Source organism: Thamnophis elegans, chromosome Z (genome assembly GCF_009769535.1).
Source record: "Thamnophis elegans isolate rThaEle1 chromosome Z, rThaEle1.pri, whole genome shotgun sequence".
Classification (NCBI taxonomy): Eukaryota; Metazoa; Chordata; class Lepidosauria; order Squamata; family Colubridae; genus Thamnophis; species Thamnophis elegans.
Window position 1 is genome coordinate 31,758,048 of NC_045558.1, and position 24,503 is coordinate 31,782,550.

Genomic DNA, 24,503 nt, shown 5'->3' on the forward strand with positions numbered 1-24,503 from the left:
CTTGATTCTCTCTTATTTGTGGCAGCCCCTGAGATATCAGAACACTGATATCATGTCACCCCCAGTCCTTCTTTTCATCAAACTAGACCAGGGGTGGGTTCTTGCCCAGTTCTAACCTCTTCTATAGAAGAGGTTCCACAAATCTACCGTGTCTTTTAGAACCGGTTCCAGCTCCCTCTCCCCACCCATCCATACCACGCTTGCCCTGCCTGCCGCTCACTGATTGGCTCACCAATTGCCCCACCCGCCTCTAAGAGTCTATCTAAACCTTAAAGTCTTAAAGCTGTCAAGTTTGAACACCCCTGGAGGTTTTTTCTAAAGGGTTAGGGGTGTAAGGGTATTGTAACTTGACAGCTTTAAGACTTGCGTGCTTCAAATGCCAGAGTTCCTGAGCCAACATGACTGGAGGAGGAATTCTGGGAGTTGAAGTCCACAAGTCTTAAAGCTGTCAAGTTTGAACACCCCTGGGGGGAGGGGTTTCTAAAGGGTTAGGGGAGCAAGGGTCTTGTGACTTGACAGCTTTAAGACTTGCGTGCTTCAAATGCCAGAGTTTCTGAGCCAACATTTTGGTTGCTAAGCAAGAGCGTTGTTAAGTTAGTTTTACCACATTTTACAAGTTGGCCATGCCCACCCAGTCACATGACTTCCAAGCCACTCCCATTCAATGACATGGCTGGCAACCCATTCCCACAAAGCAGGCTACACCTATAGAAGAGGTTCTAAAAAAATTTGAAACCCACCACTGGACTAGACTATACCCAGATAGTATGCAGACATGTTGACCACCCATTCAGGTTCCAATGCCTCTTTGGTTCTGGGATTTAGTTTCAGTAGTTTGCTTTGTAACTTAGTTTTCCTTTTTCTGACATGTCTCTGGGAAGTTTTCTGAATGGTCATTGTCAGTCTTTCAATGTGCTCTGGGTATGATGGTATGTTGTAATTGTTCCCTGAGATTTTCCATGGTATGCTGATATTTATTCAATCTGAAGTGCACATCTGTGATTCTGTATCATTTTTCAGACAGTTTCTGGGGCTATTTTCCATCATTCTGTGCATTTTATTGGAAGTTTATATCTGAAACTGGTGGGTAGGGCATGCTATTGTAGGCATTCACACAGAAAAAAATAGTTGTTCCTTAGTGGAAATGTGCCTACTTGCAAATTTATCCCATTTGCGTGCTGCCTGAAGTGTCTTATGCCCATATGTAGTGGCGATATAAGAAAATATATGAAGAAAATATAAGAAAATTTACAAAAACAAATATAAAATATTTATATATATAAGAAAATCTATAAACACACACACACACACACACACACACACACACAATACAAAATAACAAGAGGTGGTATAAAATAAATAGGGAAACAATATCTGTGATAGATATGTGACACCAATGCAAATGGACTTGTAACACCAACATATGTGAACTTGTAAATGTTGGAATTTTCCTCAGAGTTATTCCATGGTGTTATATGATATAGTAATGGGCCTATTTACAGGCTATAAAATGACTAACAGGGAAAAAAGAGCGTTCAAACTTAATCTTCCATAGAATCTCTGTTCCTTAATCTCAAGTATGGGACATAGTAATTATTCATTCGTGAGAGAAATACAGCTAAATTGTTTTGTCTTAATTTGAGTGTTCAATGGAGTTCAAAAGACTTAACTATTATAGATTCAGGGTTTATTTTACAACAAGATTATCACTGTCATTAAAACTTTAAAAGTCTCTGCATTTTCTTTGAATTTTACCTTTCCTCCAAGAACCTAAATATCAGTGGGATATTCATTATGAATATCTGCCAAGCTGAAGTGAGCTTAGTTCATAAGGTGGAATTACAATTGGGTACATTATAGATATAACTGTTTCACTTTACATTAGAACTTGGGGTCACGAATGCTTCTGACCATGACCAAATCTGGTGCCAGCCAAAACATTCACTAAATGTTTCACTCAGACAAACACATCCTCAGGTGGCAATCAAACACAGCCGTGGCAATTTTCCCTGCTACACCATTTTTTTTGTACGCGCATCTGCAATCAGTCTTGCTTCCAGCCACGACCAAATCGGATTGCGACCAAAATCCTGAAACAAATTATGGTCATGACTGGGGATTCCACTGTATTATACCAAGATTTGCCAAAACAAATGTATAAATCATAAATGAAAGGTGTGAACCCAAGTATAAATTAGAATCCTATTTTTGTATTGCAGATTACACCAACTGTTTCTTTGAAACATCATCTGATTTTGCATCTGATTTCCCGTTACTACAATCCATTTCTGGAAGATTATCTGCTGCCTATGAGTATTACTTGGATAGAATCTCTCTTATTTTAAGTCCCTCCTCAATTCTAACCAAACTTAGTTAGGTAGCTGTTATATATGCTGGTGTAACCTTCTGAAGTTAGATATCTTTTATATATGTTAGTGTAACTTTCTGAAATTTGTAAACATGAAGTCAGAGTGTTCAGGGGAAAAACCAACCATCCGAAGTGCCTCTCCTCACAGGAATTCTTATAGAGCTCAGTTCCAAGCCCTAAGAAAGAATTTTGATGAAGAACAAGAAACAGTAGCAGCTGCTTCTCAGCAAACCAGGGGAAGGAATTATGGCTCTAATGTTAGCAGGATTAAAAAGATATTCATGCAAATGGGTGCAGAGCCTAGTGAGAATGCTGAGGAAAGGGCTAAGGTCAGAAGAAGTAATAGTCTAGTATTATCTGAAGGACGAAACAAACCTATAGAGTTTGTGGAGAAAGCTGATGGAACAGTAATACAGTTAGAAGCTTCCGTTTCAGAAAGGATTAGTATATTTGATACTTTGTATGATGAATCTTCCAAATTTACTGAAACCAGGAAGGGCATTAAAAGAAACAAAACACAGCCTTCCAAACACTGCTCCCCAAAGAAGGAGAAAACAGCCTCTGCTGATGAAGATGATTTGTATTCCTTTAAGTCCAGCAAAGGAAGTTCCCTAGAAGATTCAATGGACAGTTCTAGTTCAAAAGCAGAGATTGTTCCTCCAACTGTGTCTCAACTGGCAGTGTTGGAAAAAATTGATTCACAAAAAGATGTAGTTGTTTCAGAAAAAGAAAGCAGTGAAGAGTTCACTGTAACTGGCCATTACCCTCTAAACCTGTCTGCTGTCAACAATGATTTGTCTCCCACAGTTGGAAATCTTGATAGTTTTAGTCCATTAAAAGATACCAGTGCTTGGCCCTTATCAAAACAAAATACTTGTTCAATATCTCTTGAGAATTCTCCACATACCCTTATTTTAGTTAATGAAAAATCAAAAAGCACTTTTCCTGATTTAAAAACAAGTGAAACACAAATTAAAAGTGCCTGCTTCTCCGCTTCTGGCCCATCTGAATCACTTAAACAAGAGATGGTAGTAGATAGATGTGACAAACAGGATTTGGGTGAGACTAAGAATGAGGCAGAAACAGATTCTAAAGCATCTTCTCTGCAAAAAGAGATAGTGGATGGAGCTGAAAAGATAGAAATGCCAGTGAGCCCTGTCATTATTGATGACAGCACTTTCCACGTAGCTTCATTTTCAGTTGAAGATAGAAGTGAAAGGGAAGTTCAGAAAGAACAAGCTGATTTCCAGAGCTCTCAGGGCAATTACAAAGTTCATAAGATAGAATCAATATATAGTTTTGATTGGGGGAAGGATGAAACTGAAGAGGATGACCAAGAAGATAGTGATGATAACAGCGGTTCTGATCATGACAAAAAATGTTTTGAAGTTAGAGGATTATCAGAAGAAGAGGAAATCCCACCAGCCAGAAAAGTTATGTTTAGTACAGCTCCAATTAAGGTAAGTTTCACTCTTTTATATGCATGCACATTTTTTATTCCAAGTTGGTTTGTTTTTTTTCATGGTGGTGGTTTTGCTAATGAATATTGATAATGGAGATTTTGCCCATTTCCATTGAGTACTGGATATTTTGACAAAAAAGTTATAATTTAAATTAAACAAGTCCCGTGCTTTGATTCCCTTTGTTAAATGTTACTTTAGGGAACATTTAAGCCAATGTTACAAAATGTTTACCTATTCTGAAATTTACTCAGGTTACGTTTATGTCTGTTAAGCCAATTTGTCTATGCAATTTTTGTTATTAGCCTTCTAGTGGGGAATGAGGAGGCAGAATTGCTAGATAAAATATAAATATGTATAAGGAGAACCAACATTCCAAAGTGTAGGGAACTTTTCAAAAATTGTTAATCTATTGAAGGTGTAGTAATCACTTTATCTATTAAGAAATAACTGAAACACATTTGACAACATGGTAAAAAGGTTAAACTGGGGCTGATGGAAAAGATAAGCAGATATAATCAAAACAAATGCTCTCAAATAATTGGGGCTTTATTCAGTAGTGCAAATTTGTGTATTATGGAAGTTGGTTTTTAAATTGTTTGTATCCAGCACTATTGGAAAATTCAGTAAAGGTGGTCCTTGACTTACAAAGGTTTGTTTAGTGACTGTTCAGTTACAATAGTACTAAAAAGAAGTGACTTGTGACCAGTCTGCACATTAAGAACCGTCACAGGATCTCCATGGTCACATGATCAAAATTCGAGTGCTTGACAATTGGCATGTACTTATGATATTTGGATTGTCCTGGTGTCATGTGATTACCCTTTATAACTTTCCCAGGTGGCTTCCAACAAACAAACTCAATGGAAGAAGCTGCATTAACTTGCATGATTCACGTAATAACTACAGTGATTTACTTATTTGTGGCAAAAGATCATAAAATGGGGCAGAATTCTATTTAGCAACATAAATTTTGCACTCAAGTTAAGTTTAGTTTTGCCGAACTACCTGTAACTTTTTTTTAATGCCACCAAAACCATTTAGGGAGCAGCCAGAATATCCAGAGATGAAAAAAAAGTTTCATTCAAGAAATTATAATTATCTTAATTAAAATTATAAGTTTAATACTAAGTATTTCATCTGTGAAATGGTATGCTATGTGCTGGTTCTACAAATTCTTTATTTTAAAAAGTTGTTTTTAATGTTTATTTTTAACCTCTCTTAACCTCATGCTCAAAATGGAGTATATAGCATTCCCCGCTGCTTCCTTATTAATATAACAATAACCCTATGAGGCTCGGCTCATTGATCTTATTGCTGAAAGAATTTGAATTTGGGATTCCATTCTCTTTGACCTTTCTTGTTATTTTTAGTGAAGATTGAAGTGAGATGGTTCATCAAACTTTAAAATTTTTATTCTAGACTATAAAGAGGCATGCAGTCACTGCTGGAAAATTCTGTGATGCTAAACTACTTTCATTTAAAAGAAAATTGATGTTAAATATTTTTAGAGTCTTAATTCTCTATATTTAACAACTGTATTTTTATAGTGTAAAAATAGCTTGCAATACAGCCTAATAATTATAATGTTTAAAAAGATAAATATACAAGGGGGGAAAAGGTTGTATGTGGAGGAAAATACTGAAGAAAACAATATTTCTTTTTTTGGGTTAGAATTGTTACTTAGAGCATATTTTGTTATTTCCCTTTATAGCTTAGATTCAGCTTTGCCAGTTACTTCTGTAATTACCAGGATGACTACTATATGTTAATTTTAAAATTCTGGCTTATTAAAAAAAATAGCCCATTTATTATATGCTAGATATGTTGTTATACCTTATCTAGTAAGGTATATCTTACTATTTAGAGCAAGAGTTTTCAAATTTGTCAATTTTAAGATATATATGGATGTCAACTCCATATATCTGCTTAGCCAGCTTGCTATACTACCAGAATGTTTGTTTTTTTAGAGTGTTTAGAAATCTTTAGAACCATTGATTAGGTATCTGGATGCAAACTGATTTTAAGATGGCTGAAATGTTGACATCAGAATTTATTATGCTTATAACACTTCTCCATAAATGTATAATAAATCATTTGCAATTTTTCTCAGGAACCACCTATATAAAACTGTCATTCAGTCTACCCACCGTACAAAAAAATTTGCATGTGCAAATGCCCTTTATTTTTGGGATTGTTTAGCTGGAGACAAATAATCCTTAAGAGACATTCCTTATTGAATGAAGTTTTGAAAAATATGTTGCTTGGATTGCTATTGTGAGACTAGAACTAGATTTAAGTACAGGTGATCCTCATTCACAATCACTTGTTCATTTACCATTCCAATTTACAATGGAGATAAATGAGTTATGACAGGTCTTCAATGTTCTGGCTGTTGCAGCCTCCACAGACATACTTGCAATCCTGACACTTAGCAACTGGCCTTGGTTTATGACAAATTGCAGCACCCTGTGGTCACTTGGACATTTTATTTGCGACTTCTGCTGGCTTTCCACAAGCCAGAGTCATTCCAAAGTCAGTGGAGAAGTCAACAGAAAGTTGTAGTCCTGTAGTTCTTGGTTAATGACACACAGTTATTCGCTTAGTGATAGTAACTGGGGGCTGGCAAAAGTGCTATTGCTAAGCAGCATGGTTACAACCATATCACTTAGTGATGGAAATTCCAATCCCAATTACAGTCACTAAGCAAGCATCATCTCTAAAGTTTAAAAAAGCTTTGTGAGTAAGTAATAAACATCTAATGCTTCAAGGATGTTGAGTATTTATGAACTGTTTAGTTATTAAAAGTTCAGGGAAAGATTAAAAACTGGGTAACCAATACAGCATTTGCAGTATCTTTTAGTTGAAGGATTGTATATTTGTATGTTCTAAGTGAGTTTGCTTTGAAGTAGGATGCTATAGTTTAGCTGCAGGAGTTATATGGTTATCCATAGACTGGCAAAGACTGAGCTGAAGCAGCTTGTGTAAATAATACAGAGGAGGTTTAAAATATGAAAAGAGAACTTTGTTGTCAGATGATATCTGGCATTGAAATCCCCAGCAAAAATTAGGAACTAGTGTAGGAAATGTAAAACCAGTCTGTTGTGTTTTTTTTTTTTTTTTTTTTTTTAAGAAAATCATCTTGTATTTTCCAAGAACCTTAACTCTGGGACATTCAGTTGTGAGGAGGGATAGATGCATTAACCAAGAGAAAGTCCATCACTACATTAATAGACAAAGAAAAAATATTTGATGGAAATAATAAGTTAGTTAGCATATGAGTGAAGACAGCTAAACAGCCTCCAGAGACTGAATGTCCTTAAAAATAGTGAAATGATTTGGATTAAAAATGAAAGAAGAGAATGCTGAGAAAAAGTTTAAGGGTTTGTGTGGGGACAATAATATGTCATAGTGGAATTGAATGCTATAAATGTTAGTGTTCAATTAAAATAATAAAAAGGAAATTATAAATGGTATGAGAATGCTGAAAAAGCAAAAAAGGCTGCAAATGTAAGTGGAGCAAAGCTAAATATGGTTTAGAGGGGTTTTAGGATTTGTTTTTAATGTGTGTTCAAAGGCTATATCTGTGCCCAACAATTGGTATCATGCTGTTATTTCCCCACATATAAAGGAAAAATAGCGCACAAAAAAACCCCCCTGCAAAATCTACAGGGCAATTAGTTTAAGTATGCCTGAGAATATCTTTGCAGAATTCTGATCAAAGGGGATAAGAACAAAAATAAATCGTTCAGTTGCAACTTCATGCCATGAAGGAAGATAAGTCATTCTTTCCCTGTTCAACAATGCACTGTAAATAAATGAATGAGAAAAAGCTGAAAATATTTGAGAAAGTGATTAGATTGTTTCTCATCAACTTTGTTCGTTAATACTAAAAAAATGATTTAATGATGTGAAAAAAATGCAGGTGAAACTCAAAAAATTAGAATATCGTGCAAAAGTTCATTTATTTCAGTAATGCAACTTAAAAGGTGAAACTAATATATGAGATAAGACTCACTACATGCAAAGCAAGATAGTTCAAGCCGTGATTTGTCATAATTGTGATGATTATGGTGTACAGCTCACGAAAACCCCAAATCCACATCTCAGAAAAGTAGAATATTATATGCAATCAATAAAACAAGGATTGTACATAGAACAATATCGAATCTCTGAAAAGTATAAGCATGCATATGTACTCAGTACTTGGTTTGGGCCTCTTTTTCAGCAATTACTGCCTCAATGCGGCGTGGCATGGAAGCTATCAGCCTGTGGCACTGCTGAGGTGTTATGGAAGACCAGGATGCTTCAATAGCGGCCTTCAGCTCTTCTGCAGTGTTCGGTCTCATGTCTCTCATCTTTCTCTTGGCAATGCCTCATAGATTCTCTATGGGGTTCAGGTCAGGCGAGTTTGCTGGTCAATCAAGCACAGTAATCCCACAGTCATTGAACCAAGTTTTGGTGCTTTTGGCAGTGTGGGCAGCTGGAAAATGAAGTCAGCATCCCCATAAAGCTTGTCTGCGGAAGGAAGCATGAAGTGTTCCAAAATCTCCTGGTAGACAGCTGCATTGACCTGGTCTTAATGAAGCACAGTGGTCCAAAGTCCTGTTGCTCAGTGGTCCAAAGTCCTCTTTTCTGATGAGAGCAACTTTTGCATCTCATTTGGAAACTAAGGACCCAGAGTATGGAGGAAGAATGGAGAGGCCAATCAAGCACAGTAATCCCACAGTCATTGAACCAGGTTTTGGTGCTTTTGGCAAAAGTTGCTCTCATCAGAAAAGAGGACTTTGGACCAATGAGCAACAGGACTTTGGACCACTGTGCTTCATTAAGACTAGGGTCAACAAAGCCGTCTAGCAGGAGGTTCAATGACTGTGGGATTACTGTGATTGATTGGCCAGCAAACTTGCCTGACCTGACCCCATAGAGAATCTATGGGGCATTGCCAAGGGAAAGATGAGAGACATGAGACCGAACAATGCAGAAGAGCTGAAGGCCGCTATTGAAGCATCCTGGTTTCCATAACACCTCAGCAGTGCCATAGGCTGGTAATTTCCATGCCAAGCCGCATTGAGGCAGTAATTGCTGAAAAAGGGGCCCAAACCAAGTACTGAGTACATATGCATGCTTTCTGATATTGTTCTATGTACAATCCTTATTTTATTGATTGCATATAATATGAGATGGTGGATTTGGGGTTTTCATGAGCTGTATGCCATAATCATAACAATTATGACAAATCACGACTTGAACTACCTTGCTTTGCATATAATGAGTCTTATCTCACATATTAGTTTCACCTTTTAAGTTGCATTACTGAAATAAATGAACTTTTGTATGATATTCTAATCTTTCGAATTTCACCTGTATATATATTTCCCCATGTCGTTTGCTCTATTTTTAAAAAGTCTAATACATTAGTTTGACTCACTCCCCTGCATTAATATCATTTTTAAAAAAGTATGTATTATGGTAACTTCTTAAATATTAGGAAACAAAAATGTTTTTTTATTATACCAAGAAGAAGAGACAATATAATTATCTTAAAGCATTTAATGGCATTTAATATTTACTTGAAATTATTAATAGGTTACAGGTATTTGACTTGCACTCAGTTAAAAGGATTAAGATAGACAAGGAATATAATAGATGAAAAAAGATGTTATTTGGCAATTGGACATTTTACAGTTCAAAGTGGTAAAAATAGCTCTGTTGTGATTGTGCTTGTAATCCGACTAAATCATTTCCTATTCAATTCCCTGTTATTAAGAACTTCACTTGAGAGCTGACTTTACTGTATGAATTCTCTAAATATACTTAGCTGCAGGGTTTTTCATCCCACTTAATTACTGCATTCAATACATACAGATTCATGTTTTTACCCTCCACCAACAACATTGTGTACATGCAGTAGCAAAAATGCCAGTTACTTAGTTGTATTTCAATTCTTGTCCATGTATATAACATAAAACAATAAGCCAGTATCCCAGAGAATACTAGCATATTGTTCAAGAACAATACTAGTATATTGTTCAAGAGTATATTCCCTTAGTGCATGGTGTCCAATTCCTTACACTTAGTTTTCTCTGTGAGCAGATGCATTAATTAGGAATTTACCAAGAGCAAAAAGCTTAACACTATGATCAGATTAAGTTTTTTTTAAAATTAGTCACACACTTAAAAATCAGATTATACAGCTGGTATATTTGCACATTTGGTGAGAGGAGCCTTCTGGTTGTTGCCCCCCACCCCCACCCCATGCCAATTAGAATGAATATAAAGAGGCTAGGGAAAAAAATTAATAAACTAACATGGTTTAAGAATCCAGGTTTCGCTTCCAACTAAGCTCTCACTTCATTGAAGAAAACGTATGCCCATCAAATTAAATAGCAATAGCAATAGTTAGGCTTATATATCGCTTCATAGGGCTTTCAGTCCTCTCTAAGCGGTTTACAGAGTCAGCATATTGCCCCCAACAACAATCTGGGTCCTCATTTTACCCACCTCGGAAGGATGGAAGGCTGAGTCAACCTTGAGCCTGGTGGGATTTGAACAGCCAAACTGCTGAACTGAAGTCAGCTGAAGTAGCCTGCAGTGCTGCATTTAACCACTGCACCACCTCGGCTCTTTCCAGTTCTCTCCAGTTTCCATTTGTTACCCTAGAATTAGACACCCTGTATTCCGTTGTGCTAAGCCTTAAAGTGATTAGTGTAAGTTATTAATGAGATTCTGGCTTAACATGCTTATTCCAGTTAATTATGGTTTATTCAATGAATATAGTTAAGCAAATAGCTTAGTTTATTATCAACCATAGACAGACATCCTGTATATTTATAATTACTTTCAATTTCAGATACCTTTTAACTTCCATTATCTTTCTCTTTTCTCATCCCATCAAGAGAACCCATAAAGGAAAAAGCTGGCTGTTTCTAGTAATCCATCTGTAACTAGTTGTAGTCATGCTAAACTTTGAATAGTAATAGCCCCTTATAAAAGCTGTTATTAAAAATATTCACAGCATTGTTTTGAAATACAAAAAAGTCAGTTATTTTCCACGTTTTTGCTATGAACTGAGAAGTGGCAAAATGCTCTCTTAGGGAGAGGGATCTTCCAAATCCTGCTGAACAACAAATTCAAAAATCTCCTTCCATAGATTGTCCTGGCCAGCAGTTGTTGGGAGTTAAACTTACCTTCATGTGGAGACAATCTCCATTGCAATATAATTAAAATAGCAATTCTGTATATCCATACTAACAAATCTTGTTGAAAACAGTGGGACTTTCTTCTGAGTGAATGGGCATATACCTCTATATGTTTCCAACATGAAGTTCCAATGTGAGGTTCTGTCCTAATTAAACAGTATGGCTCTATGAAAATTCAATTTGTTTTAGTTGAAACACTCTTTTGATTTAAATCCTGAAAACAAATCTAATTGAGCCAATGCTTCAAATTGATTTGGGTGCCTCTTATTGAGTATGTAGCTACATGTGTGTAGCTACAACCTATTTAATCTTATTCCCATTATCCCATTATTCTGATTGAATTCACATTTTCATCAGAAATTGAGTGACTGGCACCTCTCCTGTAATTCAGTGTAGAGATTTCGTCTGAGGTACCTTTTGTTAGATTTAACTTTCAGTGTACATTGTGCTCTGGTTTTGAGTGGGTTATACCAGCTTCTGAAATATTCAGCACTTCTGCTGATTTGTGAGACAGAAGGCTAAGACATACTTGAAAATACTGTTTATTATTGGAGACACGATCTGCATAAATATGCATGAGCTCAAGAATGCATGAATTACAGTGATGCATCATTGGAGATATTTAAATTTTAAATGTTGAAAGTTTTTCTCACATTCTTTTTGGTGGATACTTAAAAGAATTATTTATTTCTAAAATACCTTCAAATTACTAGATATACAGTACTTTAATTGTTAAAATATTTAAGTGCATTAAACATTCTGTTTCCAATGATTGTTTCTAATCATTAATCAGTCAAACAAATGACTGATTAATGACTGATTTCAATTATACCAGCAAAGTAATATAGATAGACCTTGATTAACAACTATAACTTTGATGTATCTCTGAAATGATGACCCAGGGATTGCACAGGATATCTAGTCATATATAGAAACTGAGTTCTATGACTTTTTTACAACTATTTATTTATCCATCAGTCTAAGATGAAAATTTCTGATTTTGGTTATGTGTGATCTTTAAAATTCTTTGAATTAGGGCATTTGAACCCCAAATCTCCTAGCTTTTCTGCATATCCACCAGGCATAATAAAATAACTCTTCATAATGTCCATATTTCTAACATAAATCTGAATATCTTTTATACATTTTAGATACATTTTCTGGAACCATGTATCAGCAAATACATCATTTAATAATTTTAATTTGTAGCATGTAAATTTCCTACTGTTCCATTAATATGTCCAAAGTTCTTAACTCATTTTATCATACAGTTCTTTACTTGTACAGTTTCAAATTTTAATATGCTCTATATCTTTTAGAAATTACATGTTCATCATTTGTACAGATACTTGATTTGCAACAATTCCTTTAGTGACCATTCAAAGTTACAGTGGCACTGAAAAAAATGAGAACCATTCTTCATACTTAGGACCATTGCAGCTTCCCCATAGTCACCTGATAAAAATTTAGACGGTTGGCAACTGACTCGTATTTGAAGGTGGTTGCAGTGGCCATGACTCATGTGATCTCCTTTTGTGACCTCCTGACAAGCAAAGTCCATGGGGAAGCCTGATTCACTTAACAACTGTGTTATTAACTTAACAACTGCAGTGATTCACTTAGCAACTGTGGCAAGAAAAGTCATAAAATGGGGAAAAAATCATTTAATTGCCCTGCTTAGCACCAGAAATGTTGGGTTTAGTTGTCGTTGTAAGTCGAGGACTACCTGTACATAATTCAACTTCAAATTCTGCCTTTTGCTGCTCAGTTTCAAATGTCAGCAAACAAATGTCATATTATTTACTTTAAATATTTCTTTTAACTGTGCATAAGAAAACCATTAAATACTAAATCCTCTGCAGCCAAATCCCTCTGCGGTATTGCAAAATGAATTTTTTACTCTAAGAGTTTCCATAGCAAATAACCTGTACTGTAACATGAATGCAAGACTACTACTAATCATAAAAGCTCATTAGGTAACCTAATTTTACCTTTCTGCCAATACAAGTGTAACCTTAACTTCACCTTATGCCAATGGAAATGTTATTAAAGCAATTCAGTTTAACAACTGGGGGGGGGAGGGGAGGTTGAATAATTTGATTAATCAATTTATTAATACTTAAAAGCTCTCCCCTTCCACATTTTGCAAAAAAATCATGTTCGGAAATACATGATCGCTGCATTCTTTTAAATAGTTATATTCTTCCTAATGTGATTGCCTTATTTATTCTCTATCTCACTAAAACTGACATGACATAAATTACATTATTTTAAGGATGATGCCATAAATGTTACAAATTGCTTTAAAATTACTTTAAAAAGTACTGCAATAAATTTCAAATAATAAGGCATTAAACTAACATGCACTGTTCTATTTAAAAATGTGCTTTTGGTGAACAAACGGCCTAAATGGAATGCCATAGAGGCAGGTGTGGGTGGGTGGACCAATCTGCGATTTCTGCTACCTGTCTGGGCGATGTGGCCCGAATACCACTTCTGACTTCAGCTCTCTTTGCCTAATTAGTACTTATCATAGATTTTTCTTAGTCATCTCTCTCATAGTCTATAGTATTTCCTGTTACTTTCAGTTTTTCCTCCCATTTGCACAGAAAACCTCAGGTAGAAGCCATAGGAACAAACTGCTAATTCATGGCTTTGTTCCTCTCCCTAAGCAAGTCCTATAACACAGCTATACATTTCTCCCCTCCCCCTTTCTGCTGCTCTGTGTAGCCTGTTCTGCCAGTCTTGTAGCCAAGTAACTGATAGAATCAGAAAATCTTATTCTTCTCCAGGTTGTGCCCAATCTGGTCTGTGAAATGTCCTATGCTGGGAAATGCATCTTCATCCTGTACAAACATAGAGGTGGCAGATTACATAGTTGGGTTTCCCTGGGAGTAGCAGACGAAACTTTTAAGCAAGTTGCAGGGTTCCGCCTTTTGCATTTTTTCATCATTGCTCTGACTTTAGGTAGCCTTCCAATATATCAGATACTCCAAATATTTCCCTTATGTGTGAAGTCCAGAATAGCCTCCACTTCATACTCTTCTTTCTCATCCATCAGCGTAAAAGGAAGATAGAGCTGTGTTAATGTGTGAGTTCCAGTCAGATGCATTGCAACAATAACCCAACTTTTAGCCTGTCAATCTTTATCATTGACTTATCATCTATGAAATTAGTAGATCCTGAGTTTACAGCAGCTTTCCTACTTGAGTAAAAGAGTAACAGGAACAATAATGGGTGCCGGCCTACTGTTGGTTGCAGGTAATCCTTATGTAACTATTCATTCAGAGACTGTTCGAAATTACAACTATCCTGAGCAAAGGGACTTATGATGTATGCCTCAAGTCATGGCTATTGCAGCATCCCTGCAAATGTGTGCTGAGAATTTGGCAACCTATTCATACTAATGAGGAATTTCCGCCATATCCATGCACAGAAGGAAACTCCAGTGTTGGGGCTGAAGAAAAAGAAAAGCTTTAGATCTTCATGATCTTAGTTTCTTTTTTCAAGCCCTCTACTGCAATTGTCACCAATCGATGCCCCCTGAGAAAATTTTGTGGTCCGTAGAGAAATCTTTGCATTTATCTCGAGAAGCCCAGCTGAAGTTTCCTGCGCCAATCACATTTCAGCGCTTTGAATCCCAGACACAGGCTGGGGTCAATCAGGCAGTTATCTTGGCCTGTTAGTGGAAAGGGTCAACCCTATCTTTGCTGTCCATTGTGGATTATAGATGGCCCACTGCAAATTTGAGCGCTCAAGAGTGAGGTTTGAGGTCTTGAGCGCTCACTGAAACAGCACAGGAAACTTCAGCCAGGCTCCTCGAGAGACAAGAGGAGCAAAGTTAGGGTTGACTCCGGCTGCTTCTCTCTGCTGTAGTGCTTTCCAAATGCAGTTTTCTGGTCCGAGGCAGGAGATTAGAGCTGCTTTGGCATCACCAGCTGGTGCAAACATAGTGCAGTGAAGGCGGAATGCTGATGCTGTGCATTTACAGGCAGTGGTTCGCTCCCACGCCTTCCAGCCATCACCATCAGCGCTTTGGCCCACTTAGCCCACACACCCCTGGAACAGCACCATTACCTTGTTCTGGCCAGTAAGGGCTGCACTTCTTTTTGCACATTGCACCACCTGCAAAGTTGCACACTGCACATGGCAGAAATTTCTAGCCTCATCATGGGCTGGTCCCATTTTCCAGAACTGTAATAGTCATAGGACTGGTCCTTTGGTCATCCTGGACCAGCTCCTCCACCCAGGTGCACTTGTCTGCCAGAGAGCAGGCAGCTCCCCTGCAGGCCGGTGGAACCGGGTGGAGGAGCTGCTCCAGGATGACCAAAGGACCAGTCCTGTGACTACTACAGCTCTGGAATACAGGACTGACTTTTCCACCAACATCAGCAAACCATTGTCAGTCTGTCCGTCCTCATTTTCTTCATTCAGATTGACCAAACTTCTTGAGAGAAGGAACAGAAAGGAGATTTCAAGGCGCTTTCTCTCGGGCCTCACAGAAGCAGACAGATAGGTGGCTGATCCTCCCCCCCCCCCAGTGTTTTGTAGGTTTTAAATTATGAATTTGGTGTGGTCCTGAAGTCCAAAGGGTTGGTGACCCCTGCTCTACTGGGCTTTGTAGAGCACCACGGCAATGGTGGTAGGTGTGAGTGAACTCTGTCATTGGGGTGGAGGGAAAAAAACCTTGGATCACAAAAATCTGAGCTTGTTTTCTCCAGTGCTGGAGTTTGAAAAATACATGGAAAGAGAAATTCTGGTGGTGGACTGGAGGGAAAAAAAGCTCGGTTCACAAAGTGAACACAGGCTGTAAAAGGTTTCCCTTTTATTTTTCCTATGTCATCTTGTTCATCATCTGTCCAGTTATAACACAATATTAAAACATTTTTCTAAATTTTCTGAAGTGCCTTGACTCACCAATGTAGTTCACAGGCTGTTAGCAAATTCTTCTCTAAATTGGTCAGTCAGGGCAAATTATTTCCCACATCTCTGGCTAATAATCCTTTTTTCCCCTTAAAGTCACATCTGTTACTCCCTACATTGGACTTCTGCTGTTACACTTTTCCCATTTCCCCCATATATTTTCACTTCTTCCTGCCTTTGTACCAAAATATCTATTTCAGTCAAACAATTATTCACTTCCAAGAATATTTTAAACAGCTAATACAATTTTATTAAGGAATTGTGCATCTGCTTTGCACCTTTCATCTTAAAATAGAAGAAATAGGTGAGGTGTCCTTGTGCTCTCTGAGCTTGGCTGCTTTCTTGCAGACATTTCATTACCCAAACTAGGTAACATCAACATGCTGATACCTACTTGGGTAATGAAACACCTGCAAGGAAACTGCCAACTTCAAAGAGCACCGGTGCTACAACCCGGTGCTACAAATATTCTCTATTATTGCCAAGCAATAGGTATTAAGTAAGGGGTTTTACATTGGAAGATCAGATTACCAATTACAGTGACTGGATTTTAAAAGGGCCTGGTGTGAAACAGCATCTAAAGGGCTTCATATCTGCCTTCATCCCAAATTGAAAATATCTATTCCAGTCAAACTATTATTCACTTCCAAGAATATTTTAAGCAGCTAATGCAACAATTTTATTAGGGAATTGTGCCTAATTCTTAAGTCTTGGCCTATTATTTATTTTCCACTCTTTCCTGCTTTTCTGGTACTTCTGCAGTGCTTTCATTATTAGTTATTCTTCTTAGTACATATAAAATGAGGATTGGCAACTTACCTTCTTCCAAATATTGTTGAAATACAACCCAAAACAATTGTAGCTAGTGAAGTTAACATGGAAGGATCTTGGGAGACTGACCAACTTTCTATTGCTGTTCTAAGCGATTCTATAATATATAATTAGAAAATTGAAGGTCTATTTGGGAGGTTTTGTTTTGAAGAAGAAGCTCACAAATGGAAACCACAAATGAAAGTGAGTTCTTGCTAAATGAGACCAACAACCTAGCTGCGAACTTTTAACTTTCTCTTCCTAGATTCTTTGATTTAGACATCAGATGAGAAACCCCAAACATACTGAACATTAGTCATCAATCATACAGTATGTAAATCTATATATAGAAACATGAGCCATCACTTCTCTACATTAATGCAACTGAGTAGAAATACTCAGTTCCAATATATAACAGTATGTATTGGAAAAACAAATTAGATGCAATTTATAAATTAGAAATAAATCAAAAATTGATTTTTAAAAAATAATTAGATATCCTAGATGTTGCTTCCACGAATCTCTGAACCTTTGTTCAAAACCGTCATTTTTTTGTCTTCCAGAGCCTTCAGGGAAGCCTCCAGAAGGTCCCTGAAAGCTCTGGAGGACTAAAACTGTCCCTACGAGCAATCTGGAAGTCCGTTCCTGAACTTCCGGTTTTCCCATAGGGGCGGGTTTTTTTGCACTCCTCTGGTTTCGGGCAAGCTCCTAAAACTTCCGGACGGCCTCTGGGGGGATAGGGGAGGCTTTCTCCTCCTCCCCAGGTTCCTAAAAAGCCTCTGGAGCCTGGAGAGCGTGAAAAAAGCATGCAAAAATGGGGGGAGTGCCACTCATGCATGCATGCATGCTGGGGTTTGCACATTGCATTATGGGTGTGGCACCCCCATGCATGACCCCTCCTGTGCTCTCCCCCACTTTTGGCATGCGAGCCAAAAAAGATTCTCCATCACTGGCCTAGGTCATGTGCTTTATGGAATACTATAATTCATTTTTCAGGATGCTGCCCTTAAAAATCACCCAGAAAAGTTAAACTGATGCAAAGAGCAAAAGTCTATTAGATAATCTCATTATTACTATATAACATAATTGCTCTGGAAGCAGCACTGGGTTGTTGATATATTTCCTATTACAATTCAGAGCACTGGTTATCACTTGCAAATCTGTGTAAGACTACCTATCCCATCTAGAGTCTGCCTGCCCAATCTAAGGGTACAGAGAATGCCTGATAGATGTCTGCACATATTGAGAGCTGTGGTGGTGCAGTGGTTAGACTGCACAGTTGCATTCGAATTCTGCTGACTGCCAGCTGCTCTATTCTCATAGGCTGAAGCCTTCTATCCTTACAAGATCAGTAAAATTAAAACCCAGATTGTTAGGGGCACTATGCTGACTCTGTAAACCACTTAAAGAGGCTGTGAAGCAATATATAAGTCTAAGTGTTATTGCTATTTCGAAGTATAACAGGAAAGGGTCCAAAGTAGGTTTTCTTTGTAGGAACTTGTCTCTTGTAGAACAGCTTGCCTCTTGACTGTTTAGTTAATGTAGAGTCATTAATGTAACACCATTAACTTTGGTGTTAATAGGTTCTTAAGTCAATTCAACACAGGTTTTTAGTTATCATGTGCAAGTTTGCTAAGGACTATATGCAGATAAACAAAGAAAAATTCCTTAGAATTGAAGTAACTTATCCTGCATGTACTTATTGATTCTTCTTTTATTTGACTAAATTAACTAAATTAATTGGCATAACTCTATTAGGGTCATTGACCAATAAAGAACAAAGCACTGAAAATTTTGTTCCTGAGGTTAGTCATAGAAAGAAAAGAAAAATCTAATTTACAGTTTGTAATTCTAATCTCAAACTGTAACCATATGTATTTCTCTGGCTAATTGGCTTGTTCCTGAAGCCACAGAATTTGGTAATTGGTTCCAAGGACAGGCAAGAAGGGAATTTGTGAAGTGGGCAGATGCGAAAGATGCTATCACTTAGTTACACTAGAGAGAAATGAATTGTTTTTATTGTAAAATATATGTTGTCTGTTTCTTCCCCACCAGTGCTGGAAGGCTGATAAAAAGTGGTCCTGTTTAGACCTACTATATTTCTATGTCCTTTTAATATATATTTTATTTGCTCAAGGTTATGTGCCTATTAATTATAGGTGCTTCTCACAGGAATAAAGAAAAAGAAAGTAAACAGAGATTATGGCTGGGGGGAAAGTTGTAATTAGAGTAGAAAACCAGCACCTGCCAATTAAGGGCCTCAATTTATATTGATAAAACTGTCTCAAGGTCCAGCTTGTTTCCCTTTTACTACTTCTTTGTCCTATTAGGCTAAGAGACAGCCATGCCTTAGTAAGAGGAGTATTCATTGCAATGGACATGCCTAAATATTTCTTATCTTCCTCTTCTAGCTTTCCAGCTGCTTCCACTTTACTCTCCCACCCTCTTCTTTCCACCCATCTCAGGGACATGATAGGACATTCTGTCCTTCACCATCTCCCGTGAAGGATGAGAAAGTCCCAGAAATCATCCTTTCTTTTCATCATTATTTCAGCTGAAACCATCCACTTTTCCATCCCCTTTGAAAAGCAAATGGGGCGGATCTGTAATAGAGGCATTTCTGTTTCTCTGGAAGAGATTTATAGCTTATGTTTGAAGGACAGGGATCAATTGTAATTTAGAAGAGGTTTTGTATATTTAACTTTGTTTTGCACAAGTGTCAGGGAAGTGATCAATTGGCCAGGCAATTTTGGAACCCCAATAAACACAGTAAATCAAGGGACATTTAAATTTTATTATTACCCAAACAAAGATTTAAAAGCAAAACATAAACATATCAAGCAAGATGATACTTAAATCTTAAGTTAAGATTTAAGTCTAGAAGCGGCTTCTAGAAGCTGCTAAAAACTCCTTAATACCCCAAAAGTATAGTCCAGTTTCCGTAGTACCCAGTGTTAAGTTCTGTGCAGAAGCTCCCACTAAACAATAACTCCTAAGTGTTTTCTTTTAAGTCTGGCACCATGACTTTATGACCCTGCTATGGTCAATGCAAGACCCAACTTTGACTATGACTCTGCAATGGGAACCTAATGTGAGACATTCTGAGCAGGAAAAGCTTTGAAACTACATTAAGATTTTATTTTTATTTTGTTCAGTAATTAAGAGAAAAACACAAGCAAGTTAGGTCAGAATGAGCTCTAAACTTCTAGACTGTTCTTAATATAAAGGGGGGGGGAATCAAGATTGTATGATTAACTCTTCAAAAAACCAATGGTTTTCCATATTTCCACTGCAGGCAGTTCTAACATTTTGTGGACTACAAAACCCTGCTCACAGGCTTCTAGACACTTACCACTTGAATTACTGTAATATGCTATATGTAAGACTGTCCTGAAGAGCATCCATAAACTACATTGATGCAGAATGCAGAAGCCTGTGCAATTATAGGTTGCTATAATCCAGTGGTGAAATTCATTTTTTTTTACTACCGGTTCTGTGGGCGTAGCAGGGGAAGAATACTGCAAAATCTCCACTCCCACCCCACTCTGGGGGCCAGCCAGAGATGGTATTTGCCAGTTCTTTGAACTACTCAAAATTTCAGCAGAACCTGCTGAATTTCACCCCTGCTGTAATCCAATATATTCAGCTGGCCCTGCTGCTTCAGAGCTGCATTGATTACTGGTTGGCTTCTAGATGTAATTCGAAGGGCTGGTTGTTGTTTTTAATATGGAAAGCAACATAGATGTAGATCCTACAGGGCTCTGGATCTGGTTATGTGAGGAACCACCTCTTCTTATATCTCATCTGCCAACATACATACATACATACATACATACATACACACACACACACACACACACACACACACACACACACATTCCCTAGAGATGGTATTCTGCCTGTTCGCCCCAGTTCGGGTGAATCTGTAGCGGCGGGAGGCTCTGCCCACCCACCCATATGTCATCATGGACGCTCTGTATATGTGCAAAAATGCCGTACGTGAGTAAAGCGAGCACACACGCTCCCAGTTTCTAACTGGTAGCAAAGGTAAGAGAAAACCATTACTGATACATCCTCACATATACGCACACACATGTGATTTCTATCTTAACACCATATATTTTCCCTTACAACCATTCTCTAAGTTGGCCTTATTATGTGATATTTAATATATAGGGAAGCCAATCTTCATTGTATTTCAGTGTTATATAAACAGCATTCACTTGTTGAAGTGTTTTATAGACCCTTTTCCTTTTAAGGCTGTAAAAATAACTTGTTTTAAATTTCATTTCTTCATGTGTAAATAGCATCAGGATGAAACATTCCACTTTATTTATTTTGCAGAAGTATTGAAATAAAATAAATATGTATAGTTCTGAGGCAAGAAAGTTTGAAGAACAGTAACTAATTTGTCCAGAAAATAAGAAGCTTTGTAACAGCCAGTATTTTGAAAAGAAGCTTGTTTCCCAACAAATCAGATTACCATGTGACAATTACATTAGGCTTTTGTAGAAAGAAAACACTTGTTTAGAAGCTTGCAAATATTTTAATAAGCATCCAGAAAGTATCGTTTTTCTTTATTGGGGATATTGAATTGAAATTGATAGGTTTTTAACATTCCTTAGGCAAGTACAGATACATACATTATTATTATTATTATTATTATTATTATTATTATTATTATTATTAGAGCTGTGCACACTATACAAACAGTCCTCAACTTACAACCGTTCATTTATGAACATCTCAAAGGTACATCAGCACTAAAAACAGTGACACTTGGCAACTGGCATGTATTTATGACAGTTGCACTCTCCTGGTGTCATGTGTTCATCTCTTGCAACCTTCCCAAACGAAAGAAAAGTCAATGAGGCAAGGCAGATTAACGTAATGATCAATGATTCACTTAACAACTGTAGTGATTAACTTAAAAATAGCCAAAAATGTCATAAAATGTGGCACAACTCATAAAAATAGTTCACTTAGCAACAGAAATTTTCGGCTCAATTGTGGTTGTACATTGAGGACTACCTCAAAAATGTTTAATAAGATATGGTTTGGATCACATGTAGACAGAACCACTCATCCTACTATTTGTGAAAGCAGGCTGCCATTTTGAGGCTTCTGATTCTAGAAAAAAATAAATGGTTGTTTTAAAGAAGCTACACATTAAGATGACATCTAAAGTAGGGGCACTTTTTTCCAGATTTATGAGTCTTTAAGAAATTGGATTGCTTAAGTGAACCGCAGGAAAGTGTTGTGTTCATATGTGGACCAAAGCATGTCTTCCTTTTCATTTCTAAAAGTGTGCAGAGCCCTCATAATTAAGATTGCATTTTAAATAAACTGAATCTGAATTTTGTTGTTGTGTTTGTTTGTTGCATGGTAAGCTAGGTGAATGAATTTAGGCCATTAGTGTTGGTAAAGCTTAGGGCCAGCCTCCCAGGTAATGGAAATAGAAGGGAAAAAAATATTATGTATGGCAGTCACAACTTCAAAGCAATGCATTAAGAAATACAAATGAGAAAAAGGCTTCTTTTCCAAACTATGAATAAACTTTCTCAATCTGCATTGACAGTGGTTGGAAATAATGGGTATTGGGATCTGTTCTTAATAATCTTGTTAAATAAACAGTAACTTTTCATTGTTTAGGTGCTCGGAATATTATTTTTTCATTTTTATATCTATACCTAAATGATCAAAATAAACTTTAAAATTATTTTCTAGGAATAAAAGCCTATGTACTAGCAAAAGATAGGGACACAATGGCTCAGTGACTAAGACGCTGAGCTTGTTGATCAGAAAGGTAAGCAGTTCAGTGGTTCGAATTCCTAGCGCCGTGTAATGTAGTGAGGTCCTGTTACTTGCCCCAGCTTCTGCCAACCTAGCAATTCAAAAGCATGTAAAAATGCAAGTACAAAAATAGGGACCACCTTGGGTGGGAAGGTAACAGTGTTCCGTGCGCCTTTGGCATTTAGTCATTCTGGTCACAAGACCACGGTGATGTCTTTAGACAGTGCTGGCTCTTCGGCTTTGAAACAGAAATAAGCACCCACCCCCTAGAGTAGGGAATAACTAGCACATATGTGCGACGGGATCCTTTACCTTTATCTGACTTTTTGGAAAAATAAAGTGAGTGTGCAGTTTGACAAATAGCAGAAAAATAAAGAAGAATAAAATTTAACTATTCTTTTTAAACAGTTAACTATTGAAACATATGCTCCAAAACTTACCTTCTTACCGTGTTACTAATAGTTGGCAAATCTGACAGTCTGCCTTCAATAAAATGATAACAACATTTCTAAAAAATGAATGCTCTTCTTTTATGAACAAAAATTAATCCCTCTGTTCTTATAGTATTTTATAATTCTACTGATAAACATACTACAATACACCAGTTCCTTTTTTTTCTATTGTTGAAAATTATTGTGGCTATAAGCAATAGAACTTTTCCAAATAATACCCATTTTTCTGGAAAAAAAATGGAAGTAAACTAGGAAAACGGTGTCCAAAATTAATTGGATAATGAACACTGATTTATATTAGGAAGAATATCATTTTGGCCAATCCAAATAGTTAGATTGCATTAAAGAATAGATACTCTGAATTAGAAGCAGTAGTGCTTAAAATATTTGCTATGTAGAATATAAACCTTTGAATATATTAGTCATTAAGCAGTAAGCTTAATGGAACATAGAACAAATTGTTAAATATAGTAAAATTAAAATTATATCAAGATTGTGGATGTTAATAAAGTGTTTGAAGTAATGGCAAATCTGGATTTTTGACACTGTTCCAATACAGTTTCATTATTTGCTATCTCCTACATAGCCCTACAGCCCTGTATCCAAGTTCAATAACTTAAGCATCTGGGCAATTTAACTCCCAGTATAGCAAAACTAATTGCCCAAATCCAAAAAAGATAAAAGTTCTAATGCAGTTGTAAGGACACCGACAGCGGTACTACGGAATATATCATCCTATGAAGTCTGGTCTTTTATTCTTTCAATCAACACCTGACCTCAACCCTGATAACCAGCTGTAAACGAAAGGAAATAGTTTATTTCATGAAAGAAAAACATTCTCTGCAAGTCAGCGGTTGTTTAAAATGTCAGATTGTTGGAGACGGCATCATGTCTTCGGATTTATCAGGCTTTCTAGGACAAACGGCATGTGCAGAGGGAAGGGGGGGGTTTGAAGTCTTCACACATTTATTCCTCCGTTTTTCAGTTGTATTAAATGAGTCTCTTTGTTTAACCTTAGTTGTGTTGCTGTCATGCAGGGTATTTAATATTTTATTTTATTTTATAAGTTTTATTAGTGTATGCTAAATATAAATGCTGCACTAATCACTAAGGAAATATAATTGTCAGTTTTCTGATTTCTGAGTTTTTCAGTACTTGGTATGTAACAGCAAAGGCTAGTATGCTATTTATTTTTAATCTATGTCTTATAAACAAATTATGATGTTCAGTGAATCTTTTGTTTAGTCCTGTGTAGGACTGAACTGAAATTGTTGTTCATATATTACTACTGTCTTTTTACAGGTTGCCTTTGCTTAATGATAATAATTGGAATGGGCAAGCCCGTCGCTTAGCAATATAGTAAAGCATAATGTCACAGATTGCTGACTTCCTAGGTTGCTGTCATTAAGTTAATCCTGCACATTCGTTAGGGGTGATGTTAGGTGTTCACCTTTTGCAACCTCCTGCTGGCTTTTCCATTGATTTTGCGTGTTAG

The 24,503-nt window shown here is 36.9% G+C and overlaps 1 protein-coding gene across 2 annotated transcripts in view; it reads left to right on the plus strand.

The window, feature by feature from the left end:
• Window positions 1-2,417: 2,417 nt before the first annotated feature.
• The window catches only part of PPP1R9A (protein phosphatase 1 regulatory subunit 9A), a 95,159-nt gene continuing 73,073 nt past the window's right edge, over window positions 2,418-24,503 (plus strand). For both annotated transcript variants that reach the window (XM_032237524.1, XM_032237523.1), the window contains exon 1: window positions 2,418-3,828. In XM_032237524.1, coding sequence (XP_032093415.1) covers window positions 2,461-3,828 — 1,368 coding nt within the window. In that variant the 5' untranslated portion in view covers window positions 2,418-2,460. The remainder of the gene's footprint in view (window positions 3,829-24,503) is intronic.